General features: G+C 36.2%; 1 protein-coding gene across 1 annotated transcript in view; it reads left to right on the top strand.

Moving 5' to 3' along the window:
• Pkhd1l1 (PKHD1 like 1) overlaps window positions 1-17,144 on the top strand; it is a 160,762-nt gene that overhangs the window by 44,585 nt on the left and 99,033 nt on the right. Inside the window, exons 17-25 of the mRNA XM_055626481.1 lie at window positions 502-645; window positions 1,244-1,401; window positions 3,364-3,477; window positions 5,242-5,391; window positions 5,825-5,949; window positions 6,896-7,059; window positions 7,611-7,783; window positions 14,667-14,814; window positions 15,969-16,123. Of these exons, the coding sequence (XP_055482456.1) occupies window positions 502-645; window positions 1,244-1,401; window positions 3,364-3,477; window positions 5,242-5,391; window positions 5,825-5,949; window positions 6,896-7,059; window positions 7,611-7,783; window positions 14,667-14,814; window positions 15,969-16,123 (1,331 nt within the window). The remainder of the gene's footprint in view (window positions 1-501; window positions 646-1,243; window positions 1,402-3,363; window positions 3,478-5,241; window positions 5,392-5,824; window positions 5,950-6,895; window positions 7,060-7,610; window positions 7,784-14,666; window positions 14,815-15,968; window positions 16,124-17,144) is intronic.

Below are 17,144 nucleotides of genomic sequence, written 5' to 3'. Positions count from 1 at the left end.
ACCATTATAATAAAATGAAAACTTTTTAAAAAGAGAGAAGCAAACAATTTTCTAGCATATACCATTACATTTATTTATAAGACTTAGAATACATTTATACATTTAAGTTCAAAAACTAGGAATCAAATTTATAATAGAGAATAAATACATCTTTCAATGTGTCACAGAAATACATCTGCAAAATATTCATTTGTCAGTAACACATTTCTGTATTAATAAATCTTAAACAATTCTAGACAATTGTCTTTGTTGTCTTACGTAAAAGATATCAATTAGAGCATGCAATACTTATTATGATGGAATATTTAAATACAACATGGTTCCCTACTGTCCAAGACATTACTAACCAATTAAACAGTCAGTATTACTATCCTGAATCAGTTTTATGCCTGTTACCTTTAATGTGACCAAGAACAAATTTCAGTAAAAGATAACAGTTTGGCCTGTAATAGCCTAGAAAGATTTTGATTCTTCTATTTTCCTTTTTAAATTCATCCAAAGTCTGGCTGCCTGTCGATGCTTCTGACTTCATGCTGCAATCAGCTTTAAATGACCTTTGGTCTATAAAGCCAGATTCAGTAAGAGTGACCCGCAAGAGGGATCTCCAGAGCTTTATCTACACAATAACCTTTGTATCAACTAGAGGTAAGCTCGTGTTTCATTTGTATTATAGATAACAGAGAAATTCTGAAGCTCCAGCAGAGACCTTAACATGGCAAAATCCTAACAGGGTGTATTACAAGACTGTATGTACCCAACAGAGAAGGGCAGCGGAATTCAAGGCCTTACTTAGTTGCAAACTGCTGCCTTATGCACAAGCCCATGAATGTAAGCTGTTATTGGGAATTAGTCTTATACTCTATTGATAGTCAACAGAAAAAGGGCAGTTTTCTGCACTAAACAAGTTTCTGCAATAAATATTTACATTTAAAAAAACTAAATTAGTGTTTTGAATATCTCGTTGCTTCCTCCACTTTACTGCATGATTCAATTGTATCCTGCTTTTCTTATAATGGTTCCTCTTAACCCATAAATAGCATTTAAATGAATCAAATGATATCTGGCTGTTTTTGCTGAGAATAAATCTGCTCTACTGGAATACTCTGCATCTTTCCCATTCCTTCTTCTTTTATGTTAATAGAACTCTAAATACAATCAATTTGGTTACAGTTGAATGTCTTCTTTAGATGTATAGGTATCATATTAATTATCATTTTAAAATTTTATTTGGTACCTCATGCAGGAGACTTTGATCTGCTTGGTTATGAAGTATTTGAAGGACACAATGTCACGCTGAATATCACAGAACAAACCAGAGGAAAACCCAGTTTGGAGACATTCACTTTAAACTGGGATGGGATTGCTTCTAAGCCCATTGCCCCAGAGTCATCAGAAGCTGAAGTATGCTCCAGAAATGTTCTATCGTGTATTTCTTTTCTTTTTCTTTCATAAATATATACATACGAAATAAATATATAAATATGTATATATTTATTTATTTACTTTACAACCAAAGGGTGCCCCTCCTCTCCTCCCACCCTCCCTTCCTCTCCTTCCTCCCCTGAGAAAATGGGAGCTCCCTTTCCCTCATATCAACCCTCTCCAGCACATTAAGTCACATCAGGACTGAGCATATCCCCATCTCCTGAGACCAGGCAAGGCAGCACTGCATCCAAATGCATGCAATAGAGTCCACCCTCCCCCGTCCTCCACTCACTAGGCAACCCACATGAAGACTAAGCCTCCCATTGGCCGCGTATGTGCAGGGGTCTTAGGTCCAGACCATGCATGTTCCCTAGTCTCTGTAAGCCCCAAGGATCTGGGTTACTTATCTATGTCGGTCTTCTTGTGAGATTCCATCTTTCCCCTAAAAACTTTCATAGGACCCACAATGCTCTGCTCAGTGTTTGGCTGCAAGTCCTAGTATCTGTCTCTATCACTGGCTGGCTGGGAACAACAATTCACCAACAAAATCTTTGATCCAAAAGTTACCCTGCCTACAAGAAGTGCAGGGATAAAAAAGGAACAAAGATTGAGGGAATGTCCAACCAATAATTGGCCCAACCTGAGACCCACCCCATGATAGAGAGCCAGCCCCTGACATTAATAATGATACTCTGCTATGCTTGCAGACAGGAGCCTAACTTAACTGTCCACCTATCATGTATTTTTTTTCTGGAGCCTTTCACTGTTCCTATCTGCCATTTATAGGTAGATGTGAAAGGACATTGCATCAAGGCATCTGTGAAAAATTACTTGACATTTGGCTAACTTAATGAAATGTGTATCACAAATGCTTCTGTCTCACATGGGCACAAGGACAGTCTACTGTGACCACCTATTTTTCTGGACAAAACATCTCAAATCTATCACGACCAATCCTTGCTTTTGTGGGGAGCATTTATGTCCCATACTCATCACAATATTCTCATTCACTCTAAATCCAAATTTTATTATTTTCAAGTCAAGAGACTTTTAAAGAGGGCATGCAGCAAAGACTTTGTTATAAAACTTAAATACTTTGTATTTTATTTAAAAAAAACTTATCTAAATATCAATCTATAGAAGCAATATATCAAGGAGAGGTAATACATTCTCCTACGGTTTTGGCCCATCAACTGTGAGCAAAGAAGGGAGAAAATATGACAAACACTAAGAAAATTAAAAAATAATTCTTTGATTCATGTCAACATGACCTACTATGCTTCATAGGGGTGAAGTGTGGGATGTTTTTAAGAAAAGCATGCTTGTGGTTTACCTATTCTTGGAAACTGTCTGTACAGTGACTTTCAATTAATATTTGCTTAGGCATTAAATATTATGCATCGCCTTAAGCCTTTAATTCCCAAGCAACAATCATTTCCTGTACAAATAGAAATGAAAGTTATAAGATTCATGTGTGCATAATCATTCCCATTTAATCCAAAATACTTAGTATTTTAGATAATTGGAAGTTTAGGCTTCCAGTGTTTGGTCTGTTCTTTTGAAATAGAACACGTTTAAGCGTATAGTTTTATTCCTAGTTATTTTTCAATTTATTAAGGAAATCATTTATTTGGAATATGTTTAATTGGGTAATTGTTTACTTCATTTTTATTTCTCTCCTTAAATTTACTTAATAAAATGACTGCATTATATAAAAATTAAGATAATAGTAGTCAATTGGACTTATTACCCTAAAAAAAAAAAATCACATATTAACTTGAAAATTCTTACAGAATTAGAGATGAGAGTATCCTAATTGTGGCTTACATGGAAATTATCTCACGAAAATATTCTGATAGATAATTAGTCAAATTAATAATAGAGTTGCTAATACCCCGAGTTCATTAGAAGTTACTAAAGCACATAATGTTCACTAAGTTTCAGGCAGCTGTGGAAGAGATGGTGAGTGCCAAGTGTCCACCAGAAATCGCACAACTGGAAGAAGGATTTCTAGTGAGATACTTCAGAGACTACGAAACTGATTTTGAACTGGTATGTAGTGTTTAGTAAGCCTTGAAAGAGACTGAATAAAACTTCCCATAAGTGTTTGAGAGTTTGGGATTTTTTTTTCTTGAGCTAGTATTAGTTGTTAGTACTATTCTAAGTCAAGCTGCAAATGAAATTACACCATAGATTTGCTGGCAAGACTCAGTCTAGCATCTTCCCTAACCCTAAGATGAGTCATTTGTGAAAGCTGTGCTTCCATCATGCATGGATTTACTTTGTAAGTAGACAGTGAGAAAAATGGATAAAGATAAGAACTTTAGAATTGTGGTTTTTGCATTTTCTTCTCATGATTGAAGAGGGCTTTCCTTTCCTCATTGGCTTCAGACCACAATATTTGTATAGGAACAAATTATAAAGTAAATTCCCTTTCTTGATTTTTGAAATCATAAAGTCAATTATTACAATACCTACCTCATTCTTATTTGTTTCTTGATCAGATATAAAAATTTTGATTAGTATATAGAAGAAAACATTAAAAATACATGTTCTAAGTTTTTTTCTGGGTACTTGAAGAAGGAAGCTAGGTGTGCATTCTTTCCAAGTGACACTCTGAGATTATGAAACTCAGGCCTGGGGAGAGCGATCAGTGAACAAAAACACTTGTATAAATGTGAGGGCTTGCATTCATATGCCCAGAACCCAAGTAATCCAGATGTGGTGTTGAGTTGCCATAATCCAGTTCTTGTATAGTGAGGTTGGAGGAAGAGGCACAGGAATCCCCAGAAACTCACAGTCAGCTAACCTATATGTGCCACAGCAAACAAGAGACCCTGACTCAAAGAAGGTGGAAAATGTGGATTGACTTCTAAATATGTGCCATGACACATGTACATGCCTCACACGTAAACACGCATGTGCACAAATCATTCATGCATGCACACACACAAAGATAAAGCATAGGGTCTAGGTAATTAAATCAGGTCAATACTCTAGAAATAACTATGAATCATTAAAGTATATAGCACATGATACTTTGCATTATCAGGTTTATTAGAGATAAAATGGAAAATCTTCAGCTAATGCCAGCCTTCTCAACGTAACAATGCATGTGTGTCTGAATGTAGTCCTACTGGCTGTAAGGTTTAGATTTCATTCCATTCCTTTACTGCTGCGTCTCTCATCACCATCCCAGCATTCATTCCTGCGCTCTGCTTAACTTCAACTACTTGCATTTTCCAACACCAGGATCCTCCTGTTCTTGATATTTCACACAGATTTTTACCTTCTGATGTCTGTTGAGCCTTTCTCTGATTTGAAAAGCTCTTGTTTATCTTTAAACACAACTCATTTGTCACTTCCAGTGAGGTTGCTTTTACATGAGTTAGATGCCTCTTACGGAGATTAACATAATTCTTAGCTCTTTTGTCCCAAGGTGTTACCCACTTCATATAAGGAAAGTGTTCTTCATTACTTGGATTATGAAAAATAAACTACATACAAACAAAAACCTGGTACAAAGTAATTACTAAACAAACACTCACGGAGAATAACTAAGTATCCTTAGTGAGCTTGTAGTATCAGAAAAGATGATAGGATTTGGGGAAGAATCACATAGAGGCAGAATGTATTGTATGATTATGAATTGTAATGAACATATAAAGATTTCATAGATGGAAGAAATCATTTTAACTTAAAGTATTGAAGAAACAATGGGATTAGAGTAAGACCTTGAATAACTTTGTTGGAGATGTTGAGAGAAAAACAAGACAATACATCACATTTTTATTTGAAATATTATTGTTTCTACAGGAACATATTAATAGAGGGCAGAAGACGGCCGAGACAGATGCTTTCTGTGGCCGGTATTCCCTGAAAAACCCAGCTGTTCTTTTTGACTCAGCAGATGTTAAGCCAAATAAATTACCATATGGAGACATTTTATTATTTCCCTATAATCAGGTGAGCTTGTAAAAACTAAATGCTAATTGAATCTGAGAAATACCCTGCTAATAAAATTTCATGAAAATTTAAGACTAGAAAAAGTGCTTGCCATTTTGCATCATGTCATATTGGACAAGAATAATGATTCCTATTCTGGCTTCTGTGATCTTTTTCCTAGTAACTCTCAGAAGAAAAAAGAAGTACCGGGAGAGGGAGGGAGAGAAAAATAGTATAAGAGAAATATATCATCTTTTTTATGGAAATCACAATCAAATACACAATTCTTTGTTAGTTAACTGAACAAAATCTAGTTGGGTTTTTTTAATGTTTTGATATACTTTATATAAAAATGTTCAATAACTATATACTGAATTTCATTTACTTCATTTGAATTGAATAATACAATAATTGTAAAATGTTTTTGTTGACCCCTTTCATATTTTCTATGTAGCTGTGTTTAGCATACAAAGGATCCCTGGCCAACTACATTGGTCTGAAGTTCAAGTATCAAGACAGTGGCAAGATCATTAGAAGTGCTGATAGGCAATTTGAATATAACTTTGCTTCTGGAAATAAGTAAGAAATATTATGGGTTCGAAACAAGTTATTATATATATGTTATAAAGATAGTCTTGGTATTTTTGTTTACCGTGATCAAATTGGCTTCACTCCAGAGGTAATATGCAAATATAAATCAGCATATGCAAATCAGTAAACATATGCACTACAGGAATAGACTAAAGAACAGAAATCACAGAAAATTACAATAGATGCAGAAAAGACTTTTGACAAAATCCAAAATCTCTTGATGTTAAAATCCCCGAAGTGATTAGTAGTAGAAGGAACACGTCTCAACTTAATAAAGTCTACATATGATAAACCTATGGGCAATGTTATTACTAAAGGAAAAACGTCAAAGCATTTCTGTTAAAATTGGAATGAGAAGTTTCTATTCTATTTCTCGCATATTTTAAAAAAATAGCTAATTTTATTTTATCTTGTCTTCAAAACGTGCTCTACGCCAATTGTGTTTTTTAACTTCCTACATATCAGGATAAAAAGTTATTTTGCATCCCTGTAGATAATGCCAAGACTACAAAGAAAACCTCTGCACGTACACATTTTTCACTGTGTATATGAAAGTAATATCTTTTGTTCTATAAAATTTGGAAGGGGGATGTTTCTTTATATGTGTATACATGTGCCTATGAGATTGTGTGCAAGTATGCGCATCTATGTAAACAGCAGAGATTAACATTAGGCACATTCGTTTGTAAGTTCCCACCTTACTTTTGAGACAGTCTTAAGGTAAATTTGGAGCTCACCAATTGGGCTAGACTTGATAGGCATGAGCACCAGAGTTCCTCTTGTCTTGTCCCTCTGCATTCTGATTACTTTGTGCAGCAAACACTCTCAAATAGAGCCATCTCTCTGGTCCTCTGTTCTTTAAATTGTAGCACCATTTATATTATTATGTTATATTAATTACAAATATTAATACCAAATATTCAAAAAATTTCAGGTGGACCTACACTTGCATAGATCTTCTAGATTTCTTACAATCCAAATATGCTGGGGTAAGTTTTTCTCTACAGAGGGTTAGCTTACAAAAATCATCAGAATTCCAGTCCATCTATGTGGATGCAGTGTACATTGGACAGACACCTACAATCTCAGCCTCGGATGGTATGTTGAGTCATTTGCTATATCCTTCCAACTTCTATGTCTAGCCTGTGAAAACTTAACATGGAAATCATTGTTATACTCAGTGGTAGACACAAAATGCTAACCCCTACTTATTAATGATTTTCTCTTTCACTTCCACAATATCATGAATTAACTTTTTTTTAGTGAATATGATTGTGTGGTTATTTCAAGGATGAATGATTCATAATATAGACTCTTACTACGTTAGCAATTTTAATTTTATGATTCTGGATTTTGCCTGTTAATAAATGTACAATGTAAAAACGTTTTCGCTTTACTTTCTTTGAAACAAAAATCATATAGGAGAGCTGCTCTTCAGATGCAGCTATTTGACAGTGACAGCTTTGTAATAAGGCTGACCTGAAAGCTTTTGTAGACTTAAGTGATAATAATGCAACAGGTAAAAATTTTATTTCCATGTCTTAGCATCATTTATCAAGTCCTATGCATAGACTGATGCACAAATAAATTCTGCCAAAAGCATAGCAAAAACATAGCACTGCAATCTTATCTCTCACTTATTTTTTCAGAAATGCCAAAAAGAAGACCTCCAGCATTAGCAAACAGAGGAATATTTGTAAAGCATTTTCAAGTTAATCAGACCAAATTAAGTGCATCAACTCTGACAATTCAGTATTCAGTTACCATGACTTTGTATAACTGCAGTCACAATATACCTATGATGGCTGTAAGCTTTGGGCAGGTAAGCCTAGAACTTAGCAGTTACTACTTCATGTTTGATATAGTTCACTTTCTTACTTAAAAAATGTCTGGTCTACAATTATTATTTGTTATGCCAAAGCAATGATCATAGCTTAAAGACTTATTGAGACTGAAGATTAAAGTGCTTTGGGAATTCTCTTTAAAATACGTCTGTGGGGAAGACCCAGGGGAGTTTTCCTGCATGTATGTCTTTCACCACAAGTGTGCAGTGCCTACAGAGAACAAGAGAGGGTGTCACTTAACCGGAGCTGCAGTTATGGATGGTTGTGAGCTGCCTTGTAGTTGCTGGGGATTAAACCTATGTCCTTAGAAGGGCAGCCAGTGTTCTTCACCTCGGAGCTCGCAAAAGAGATTCTTAAACATACATTATTGAAGGAAAAGCTGAGTGTTGAAAATTATTTCTGTTAGGAACAGCATTTCATTTGCTTGCATCAAAATCTATACAATGGAAGGAGGGTGTGTTTTCCTACAGGTCCATAGGAACTTGCGCAGTTTCTATACCACTTGAGTTATTTAAAGTCCAATCAGAATTCGATGCTAAGAGTATAATGAACATTTAAAAGCTTAATTTTCAATAAAAATGCACAATTTTTAGCTTTGTTTCAGCAACAAAATAAAAACAAATATATAAAAGCTCAAGATTAAAGTTTAATTAATTAACCCTTGTAGTTAGAGGCCTACAGAAAAACTCACCAAGTAAACAGCTTCATAACTGCACATATGAAGAAGTGAATATTCTCCAAAACATTGCCTTCACCTCGTCCTGGACCTGTGTTTAATCTTACTGTCTTTAAGATGCTCACTGTGTACATATTTACTGTAAGTGATTTACTTAACAATAGTACAAAATGTGCTCAAGGTGGGGCTTTGTGTTTTTCAGACACAAGCATCAGCAACCTCTCATTTCCCAAGATTCCTTATTTGCACCAATAATAGCTAATTTCAATGTAGTCTTAGTTATTTCTTCAAGGTTAAATTGAAGAATATGGACCTTCTTTTGTGTTTTTACAAGCATATTCAAGTTAAATGAAGCAATACACATTATTTTAGAAACTTTAACTTTGAGATAATTGCAAGATCACACCCAGTTGTAAAAAATAATAAATTAAAAATAATTTCATATTCCTCAGTCAACAATCACTTCTCATACAAATAATGTAGCATAATAGGGTAGTGAAAAAACTGACCAACCCACCGAGTAATCTTATACAGATTTTGTCAGTTTTGAGTGTACTCAGTGTGTGTGTGTGTGTGTGTGTGTGTGTGTGTGTGTGTGTGTGTGTTTGAATCTCTACACTTGGATAGGATCATCAGACCCTCACCAGAAACATACTGTGATGTGCTCTACCATGTTAACCTTTTACAGCCACTTTCTCCATAAGCTTCCTGCCACCGATTTTTACCTGACAGCCCTTGATCTGTCTACATAATTCTGTCATTTCAACATATTGAGACTTTAATCAATAAAATAACATTTAGTCTCCTAAGATTGCCCCTCTCTCACAGTATAATTTCTATGAAATTCTTTCATATTTCCTGATGGCTTGTGAGTAGGATTTAATGTCATGCACATGTCACAGTTAGGCCAGTACTTACTGAAAGATTCAAGTTTTTTGTTCTTCAGTGATATTTTGAATGTGGTTTTGGGAGAAAGTTAATTTATAGGTTTCAAACCTAAGTCTTCATTTTTGGGTGTTGTTTGCAGAACAGCTACAATTATAAGGTAATTTGGGAAGGACATCTATGGCTCTCTAAAAACAATGTAAATTCTTTTCCAAAATGGACACACTACTATATATTCCTCCTAGAAGTATGGGAATGATACAGATTCTGCACAAATTTTCCAGAATTTTGTTGTTCTCACCATTTTTTTCATTTTAGCCATAGATAAATGAAAAAAAAATGATAGATGATATTAATCCCATCATTTTATGTACTTCTTCAACCACTCATATGTTTTCTATGGAGTGCCCACTTATGATTTTGCACATTTTTATTATTTTTAATATTTTCTAATTTTTAAATAATTTTATACATTCACTTGTATCCCTGCTGTAGCCCTCTCCCTCTTTCCCTCCCAATTCTCCCCTCCCTCCCTCATCTACTCCCTGCCCCCTTCTGAGTCCACTGAGAGGGGATGTCCTCCTGTCATTTCGTCTGGCCCTAGCTTATCAGGTATCTTCAGGATGGTTGCAATGTCCTTGTCTGTGGCCTAGCAAGGCTGCTCCTCCCTCAGGGGGGAGGGGAAGCTCATGAATTCATGTCAGAAACAATTCCTGTCCCCCTTACTAGGGAACCCACTTGGATGTTGAGCTACCATGGGCTATGTCTGAGCAGGGGTTGTAGGTTATATCCATGATTTTGCACATTTTTAATTTGATTATTTATTGCATGTTTTTTAACTTTTTCAACATCTTTACGTATTTCTCAACAAACATTATCCTCTATACTCTAGTTTGCCTTTTCGTCCTCATTGTAAAGTCTCCCAGAAAGTGCTTAGTTATGTTTGGTTCCAATTCATGTGTTTTTAGTGCTCCTGATTTCAAATCTGAGAATATTAACTCAGGGTTTTGGCTCCCAAGACTTTCTATTTCATACTTATGCTCTGACCCACTCTAGGTGGAGCTTTAATAAGGTTTGGTCTTAGGATAGTATATATTTGCTTATTACTCTAGTTGCTCTGATATCAGTTATTAAAGATACTTTCATTCCTCTATTGGATTATTCCTACAAATTTTAGAAAGCATTACTTAAGCACATTTTGTAGTTATATTTATAGTTACGTGTTCTGCTCCATTCTGTCTATGTATTTTCTTTCACCAATACCACACTCTCTTGTTACTATGGCTACATAGTAAGCCTGAACACTGAATAGAATGGGTTCTTTTGCCTTTTTCTTCTTGTGTTGAAGTGCTTTATTTTAGGTTCTGTCTTCATATAAATTCTGTTCCAGTTATTTGTGCCTACAGAGTGTCTTGCTGATATTTTGATAACAATTCATTAAATCTATAGATTGTTTTTGAGTAATAGCACCAATATTATACTGAGTATTCTAGTTTATAAAATATCTCTCACTTATTTTAATCTTCTTATGTTTTTACAAAAACAGTGTTTTAGCCATTCTTTGATTGTATTTTACTAGGCTTTTGTAATTTGCTAGATCAGATCCAGACCATGGGTGTTTGGCCTCTGTGTGTGTATTTGTATGTGAGTGTTGTATCAGCGCATGTTGTGGTATATGTAAATGCACATATGTAGAGGCCAGAAGATGATGTAAGATGCCATGCTATATCATTCTCCACTTTATATTCTTGAGACTGGGTCTCACTCTGTACCCTAGCTGAGCTGGGGGTCTAACTCCCTGTCTCTTTCTCTATAGCTGTGGGGTCACTGGCATTTGTGAATGTCCATCTTTTTCATGTGGCTGTTGGGATACAATCTCAGATCACCATGCTTGCATAGCAGGTGCTCTCACCAGCTGAGCCTTCTCACCAGCCCCTACAATATGTTGGGCTATGTATGTAACTTTTTCAACTTTGAAGCAATTATAAATGGATTTATTTTTATTGAAAATAGATTCTCCTTTCATAAAACACATTTGGACCACAGTTTCCCCCTTTTCCACTCCTCCCAGAACCGCTATACCCATTCTCCCCTCTCCTCTAGATCCAATCCCCTTCCAGTTCTCTTCAGAAAGGAGCAGGCCTCCAAGAGACAACAACCAAGCACAACAAAATAAGTTACAATAAGATAAGACAGAAGCCTTCATATTGAGGCTGGACAAGAAACCAAATAGGAGAAAAAGAATGCCAAGAGCTTGCAAAACAGACACACCAGTTCTCGCTGTTTGTAGTTCCGCAAAGACACTAAGCTAACAGACACACAGACAGCCTGGTGCAGACCCAAGAAGGTCCAGAGCTTGCTGCTTCAGACGAAGCCCGTATGAGCCCTGCCTAGTTGATTCTGTGGACCGTGTTCTCCTGGTGTCCTCCACCCTCTCTGACTCCTATAATCTTTCCTCCCCTTCTTCTGTGGGAGTTCCCCAAGCTCTGAGTGTAGGGACCTACCTGATGGAGACCTCCAATTTAGACCTCTTCTGCCTATAGTGAATTGCTGCAGTCTTTTTGCATCCACGCTTATCTCTGACGGAGGAAGCCCTTCTGATGTTGACTGGACAAGGTCCCAATCTATGATTGTAGTACTTATCATTAGTAGTAACTTAATTATTTGGAGGAGGGGGTCACTCGTATTTGGTTCAACTTTGGGTCTCTGGGCTATACAGTCTCTAGTTCCTGATCATCCTAGCCGGGCCAGGTATGGAGTCCCTCTCATTGCATGGGCCTCAAGTTAAACCGGACATTGGTTGGCCACTCTGGCAAATTATACCCCACCATTGGCCAGCACGTCTTACAGACAGGACAGACTGTAGGATGGAAGATTTTTTTGGCTGGATTGGTGTCCATATTTCTCTTTCAGTACCAATGTGTTGTGTTCACAGAGAAAGCTGAAAAAACTCCCCTCAGAAACGGAAACTTAAAATGCAAGCTTTAACGACCAGAATATAAAGTAAATAATAAATATATTTTTAAAAATGCAAGCTTTAAAAAAAAATGCAAGCTTTATTTTCTTCCCATGCAACAGAGGCAGGCAGCCCGGGATCTGAACTGTGTCCCCACGGAAGGCTGTACTGCATATTTAAAGGATGAAAGCCTCAAGGCAAAGGGGGGCTTTGGTGAATGGTGAGGTCATCCAATCAAATTTTACCATTACGGGTTAAGCAAAGAAGTATCTGTTGGAGACTGTGCCCTTAACTATTCCCTAGACATTCAGTCTGGAATTCACGGCCCTTAATTCATCCTCCTAGACACTTGGTCAGGAGCTCAAGTTGACAAGGGAACGAAGGAGCAGGTCCATCTGTAGTTACTGAAGGCTTAGCAAGCAATGTGTTTTTACAACTTGGGCACCTTGGTTAAGATAACAGCAAGTTTTACATTCTTTTACCAGTTTAACAGACAATTAGGAAAATACTTCAAGGGCAGGATAGGAGATAGGAATTGGTTCTGCAAGCTTAAGAATGTGAACCTAGTTTGACCCTGCTAACAAAATGAGGGAGCAAAATGTCTTCGAACAATCGGGGGTGAAGAGTTGCTCTCAGAAGTGTGGTCTCTGGAGATGGTCTCCTTACGAATGTAATAGGTGAAGGCTTCACGCAGACACCAACTCTTTCTGTTCACTGAGCTATGTGGATGTTGTCTTTGGCAATGGGGCCCCACTGTCAGTTTTCAGAGAGAGCCTCTGTCCTAGCATCAGCTTGGGTTGTTTGGGGATCTCCATGGAACCCAAACAATTCAACCAAATGCAATCCCTGCTCACCACTGAAAGCCTTGCCTGGCTACAAAAGATGGCCTCTTGAGACTTAGGATCATATTCTCCACTACCAGGAGTCCTAATGAGTGTCATGTTCATAGATTCCAGAAAATTTCCACTGCACTAGGTTTCCACACCATTCCCCAAATGCCCCCTCCAATACCAGCCTTCTACCTCCACACACTCTCCCTCCATTCCTCCTCCCCCGACCCTGAGCCCCCTGCTCCACTTCCCATCAGCCCTAGTCCACCTGCAAAATCTATGTCCATTCCCAGGGAGATCAAGATCCATGTGTCCCACCCCTCCTCCAGAGCCCTACTTTTTACCTATCCTTTTCTAGATCTGTGGCTTTTAGCTTGATTCTCATTTCTTTAACAGCTAATAGCCATGTATTTGTGAATACATAAATGATTTTGATATTTTAAATGGTTTCCAAGTATTTGTTGTGTGTACTTGGAAATATGGTTGGGTTCTTGTTGTTGTTCATTCTATATCCTTGAACCTTGATGAACTCACTGAGTTTTTAAGAAGTAACTTTGGTTATTGAGAGCATGTTAGATCAAGAGAAAAGATCAGTCATTCCTGGGAGCTTTCCCCGTGACTCTCCTATTTTGTCTTCTATTATCAATAATTAGCTTTTCTTATTTTTAAACCTCATTCCAGTAGAATCATACATGTTTACATGATTTTAATCAAGTTTTCCTTATCTATTTTGCAAGATTCACTTTGTTATCTTTATTGAGAGTTCAAACTTTTGAATTGCTGCATATCATAGCACAAAGGAAACACAGTTTTTCCTTTTTATTGATGGAGATTAGTGTCATTTCTAATCTTTGGCATGAATAAAGTTGGCAAGTACACACACACACACACACGTTTTTCTATCATTTATGTTACTTATTTCTACATGAGTTTCAGTTCCACAAAACTGGCAAAACATTCTGAATGGCCAGAAATAAGAAAAGATCATATTCCTCAGTATACTTACAACCTATGACTATCAATAGCACATACTGCTTCTGTTAGTTGATTGGTGTTCAACACCTTAAGACTGTTTAGTGATGCTGGGACAGTCACACTTCTGACCATATAACCCTTTATATTGTTGGTTATGTACCTACAGTTTTAGTTGTTTGATAGTGCTGATTCCATCTCACAATTCTTTGCTTCTACAGTATGTGCTTTGTACCTTGAACAGAATGCTTGCTTGATAAATATTTGTTCCTTGAGTGATGAAGGGTATGCTCTGAATTAATGAGGTATTACTGTGATTCCAGCTGATGACTGCACGGATGACTGCGTTGACTTTGGCCTCATTATTGCAGCTGTATAGGCATGGCCTGTGTTGATTTATGGAGCTCTTCTTAATGTCCTGAAGAATCCTGAATATATGAGGCTCATTTATGTCGTGTCACAGGATCCTACATGATGAAATGGAAATTGTGTTAGCCATTGTTAGGTTTAATCATTCTATCAATATTTATTTTGGAAATTAGATAATCACAAATGAGACAAAGAATGAGTCGGTTTACAGAGGAAATAATTGGCCAGGGGAGTCAAAGATTCGTATTAAAAAAATTCAAGAAGCTTCTCCACCTATAAGTGGCAGCTTTGACATTCAAGCTTATGGACATATCCTGAAAGGTATATTTAAAATGTTCAGAGGTATATTAATATTGCTCAAATATACATTGTTTATTAAATATTAACTATTATTGTTTTAATAATTACTGTATATGGTTATCTTATATTGAAATATCTAAATAAATGATGAATAATAATAATATGTGTCATAGTAAAGTAAGTAATAACATTTTGTATCAGAATTGTTCTTTTAGTAATTCAGGAAGTAATACATCCATCTAACGCCAATGTTATCAGTTATAAGCCATTTTTATTGAAAACTAATATATAATTTTGTTTTATTTAAAATATGTTTGTTTTATTTAAAACAAAATTATAACAGACTCTTAAGAATCCTTTTCTAAAGGGGGTTGAAATTATGGTCTTATACAAAGTTACAGCTTTATATGATGCATTGAAAAAATTATTACTGTGGTATCTAGAAATATTAAATATTTAATATTAAATAATAGTAAAGTAGTACAAAATGGGAGTGAAATAATACTTTTAAATAAATTTTAACTAAATCATGTAAATATGTGCTGTTCTGACCAAAATGGTGTCTATTACCATGTGTCCACTCAACTCTCAGACTGTAATAAGCACCATATTTTGAGATAAATAACATTTGTGTGGTTTAATATTTGTTTCATATTAGATTGATATCTGTTTAGTTTTACTTTATAAAATATTACTACTAACACTAGAAAAATATTAATTTATGTCTGTGTTTCACACTCTTTATCATATGGACAGTAAGTGCTAATTTAAACTATATTTTTGGTACACTTATTTTTAGTGACACTTTCTACATGATTTATATAATTAAAATTGTCAGTAAGAAGAAACAATATTATCTAGAATAACTAACATTTGAGGTTTTTTTTCGGTGCCTTTTCAAGTATAACTGATTTCGTTTCCAAAAGTTTCTCTTACATTCATGTCTTATAGATTGTCCATAAAGTAAACTGACACTCAAAAATATTTAAACCAAAACAACAAGAGATTCATTACTCATGTAATTTTGTTTCTCTTTAATACATAAATTCTTGGGATAAAAGTCTAAATTTCTCTTTGACAGTACTGGAATAGATCTGTGATTGACAAATCCTTTACACACACAGCACCTTCGACAGGGCTCAGGTTGTTATTTTTTGCTCCTTTCTGTGACACAGGTATCCCTGCTGATGTGCCAGCCACGGACTTGCAGTTTGCCCTGCAGAGCCTGGAAGAAATAGGACAAGTCTCAGTAAGCAGAGAGGGAATGTGTGCTGGCTACTCATGGAGCATCAAGTGGAAAAACCCCTGTGGAAGGCAACCTCTCCTGCAGGTCCCTTCATTAGCACAGCTTCTGTTTCCTGCCCTGTGCTCTTTGCTAATTTACACTCTTCCTTGTCCTAAAACAACCTCGAGACTGCGGAATTTTCAAAACCAACCCATAAGCTATTTGTATTTTGTCTTTGTTATGTTTGTATTTTTTTTTAACATAGGGACTCACTATGTAGCCTTGGCTGGACTGCCGCTAGCTATGTAGAGCAGGCTAGTGTTGAATGGGTAGAAATATGGACAGAAATCCACCTGCCTTTGCCTCCCAAGTACTGGGATTAAAGGTGTGTGCCACCATACCCAGCTCATAAACATTTTTTAAAGTTATTTGAACAGAAGAAAAACTGTTCTGCATTAGAATGACCAAGCAAGTGTGCTGGGGTTTTTTGTGGGTTTTTTTTTTTTTTGGTTTTTCTTTTATTTTTTTTCATAAAGAATAGCTGTTGGTATGGAAGGGGAGGAGGACATCTCCTATCAGTGGATTTGGGGAGGGGCATGGGAGGAGAAGAGGAAAGGAAGGTGGGATTGGGAGGGGACAAGGCAGGATATACAGCTGGTAAACAAAGTGAATAAATAGTAATTAATAAAAAACAAATTAATTTAAAAAAGAATAGCTGTTTAAATCCCAGTGGTTTTGGAAAAAGCCAATAGGTATTGTGAGAAAACCCTTGATGGTACACAGGCAGAATCAGTCTCACAGATAAATTCTGCTATAATTTAGACAGGGCACATGAATAATTAGTCTCATTACCTGTAATTCTTCTGAGACTGAAAACTCTTGTTATTGTAGAGATGATATGTTCAAGTCTAATCTAAAGTTGCCATCTAATGTTATATTTTGCACATCAAGGTAGGAGAAGAGTGAATGCCAGTTTGTGTGAAGAAGAACTGGAGGCACACAGAACCTAAAACTATAACAAGGCTTCTGCAGCTAGTCAATGAGCAGGACACTCTGGGATTTGTGTTTAGCACACACCTACACACACACACACACACACACACACACACACACACACACACACACA

Source organism: Psammomys obesus, unplaced genomic scaffold (assembly GCF_907164565.1).
Source record: "Psammomys obesus unplaced genomic scaffold, mPsaObe1.curated_primary_1811, whole genome shotgun sequence".
Classification (NCBI taxonomy): domain Eukaryota; kingdom Metazoa; phylum Chordata; class Mammalia; order Rodentia; family Muridae; genus Psammomys; species Psammomys obesus.
Note: the sequence above shows the minus strand (reverse complement) of the source record. Positions and strands in the feature narration are given on the sequence as shown.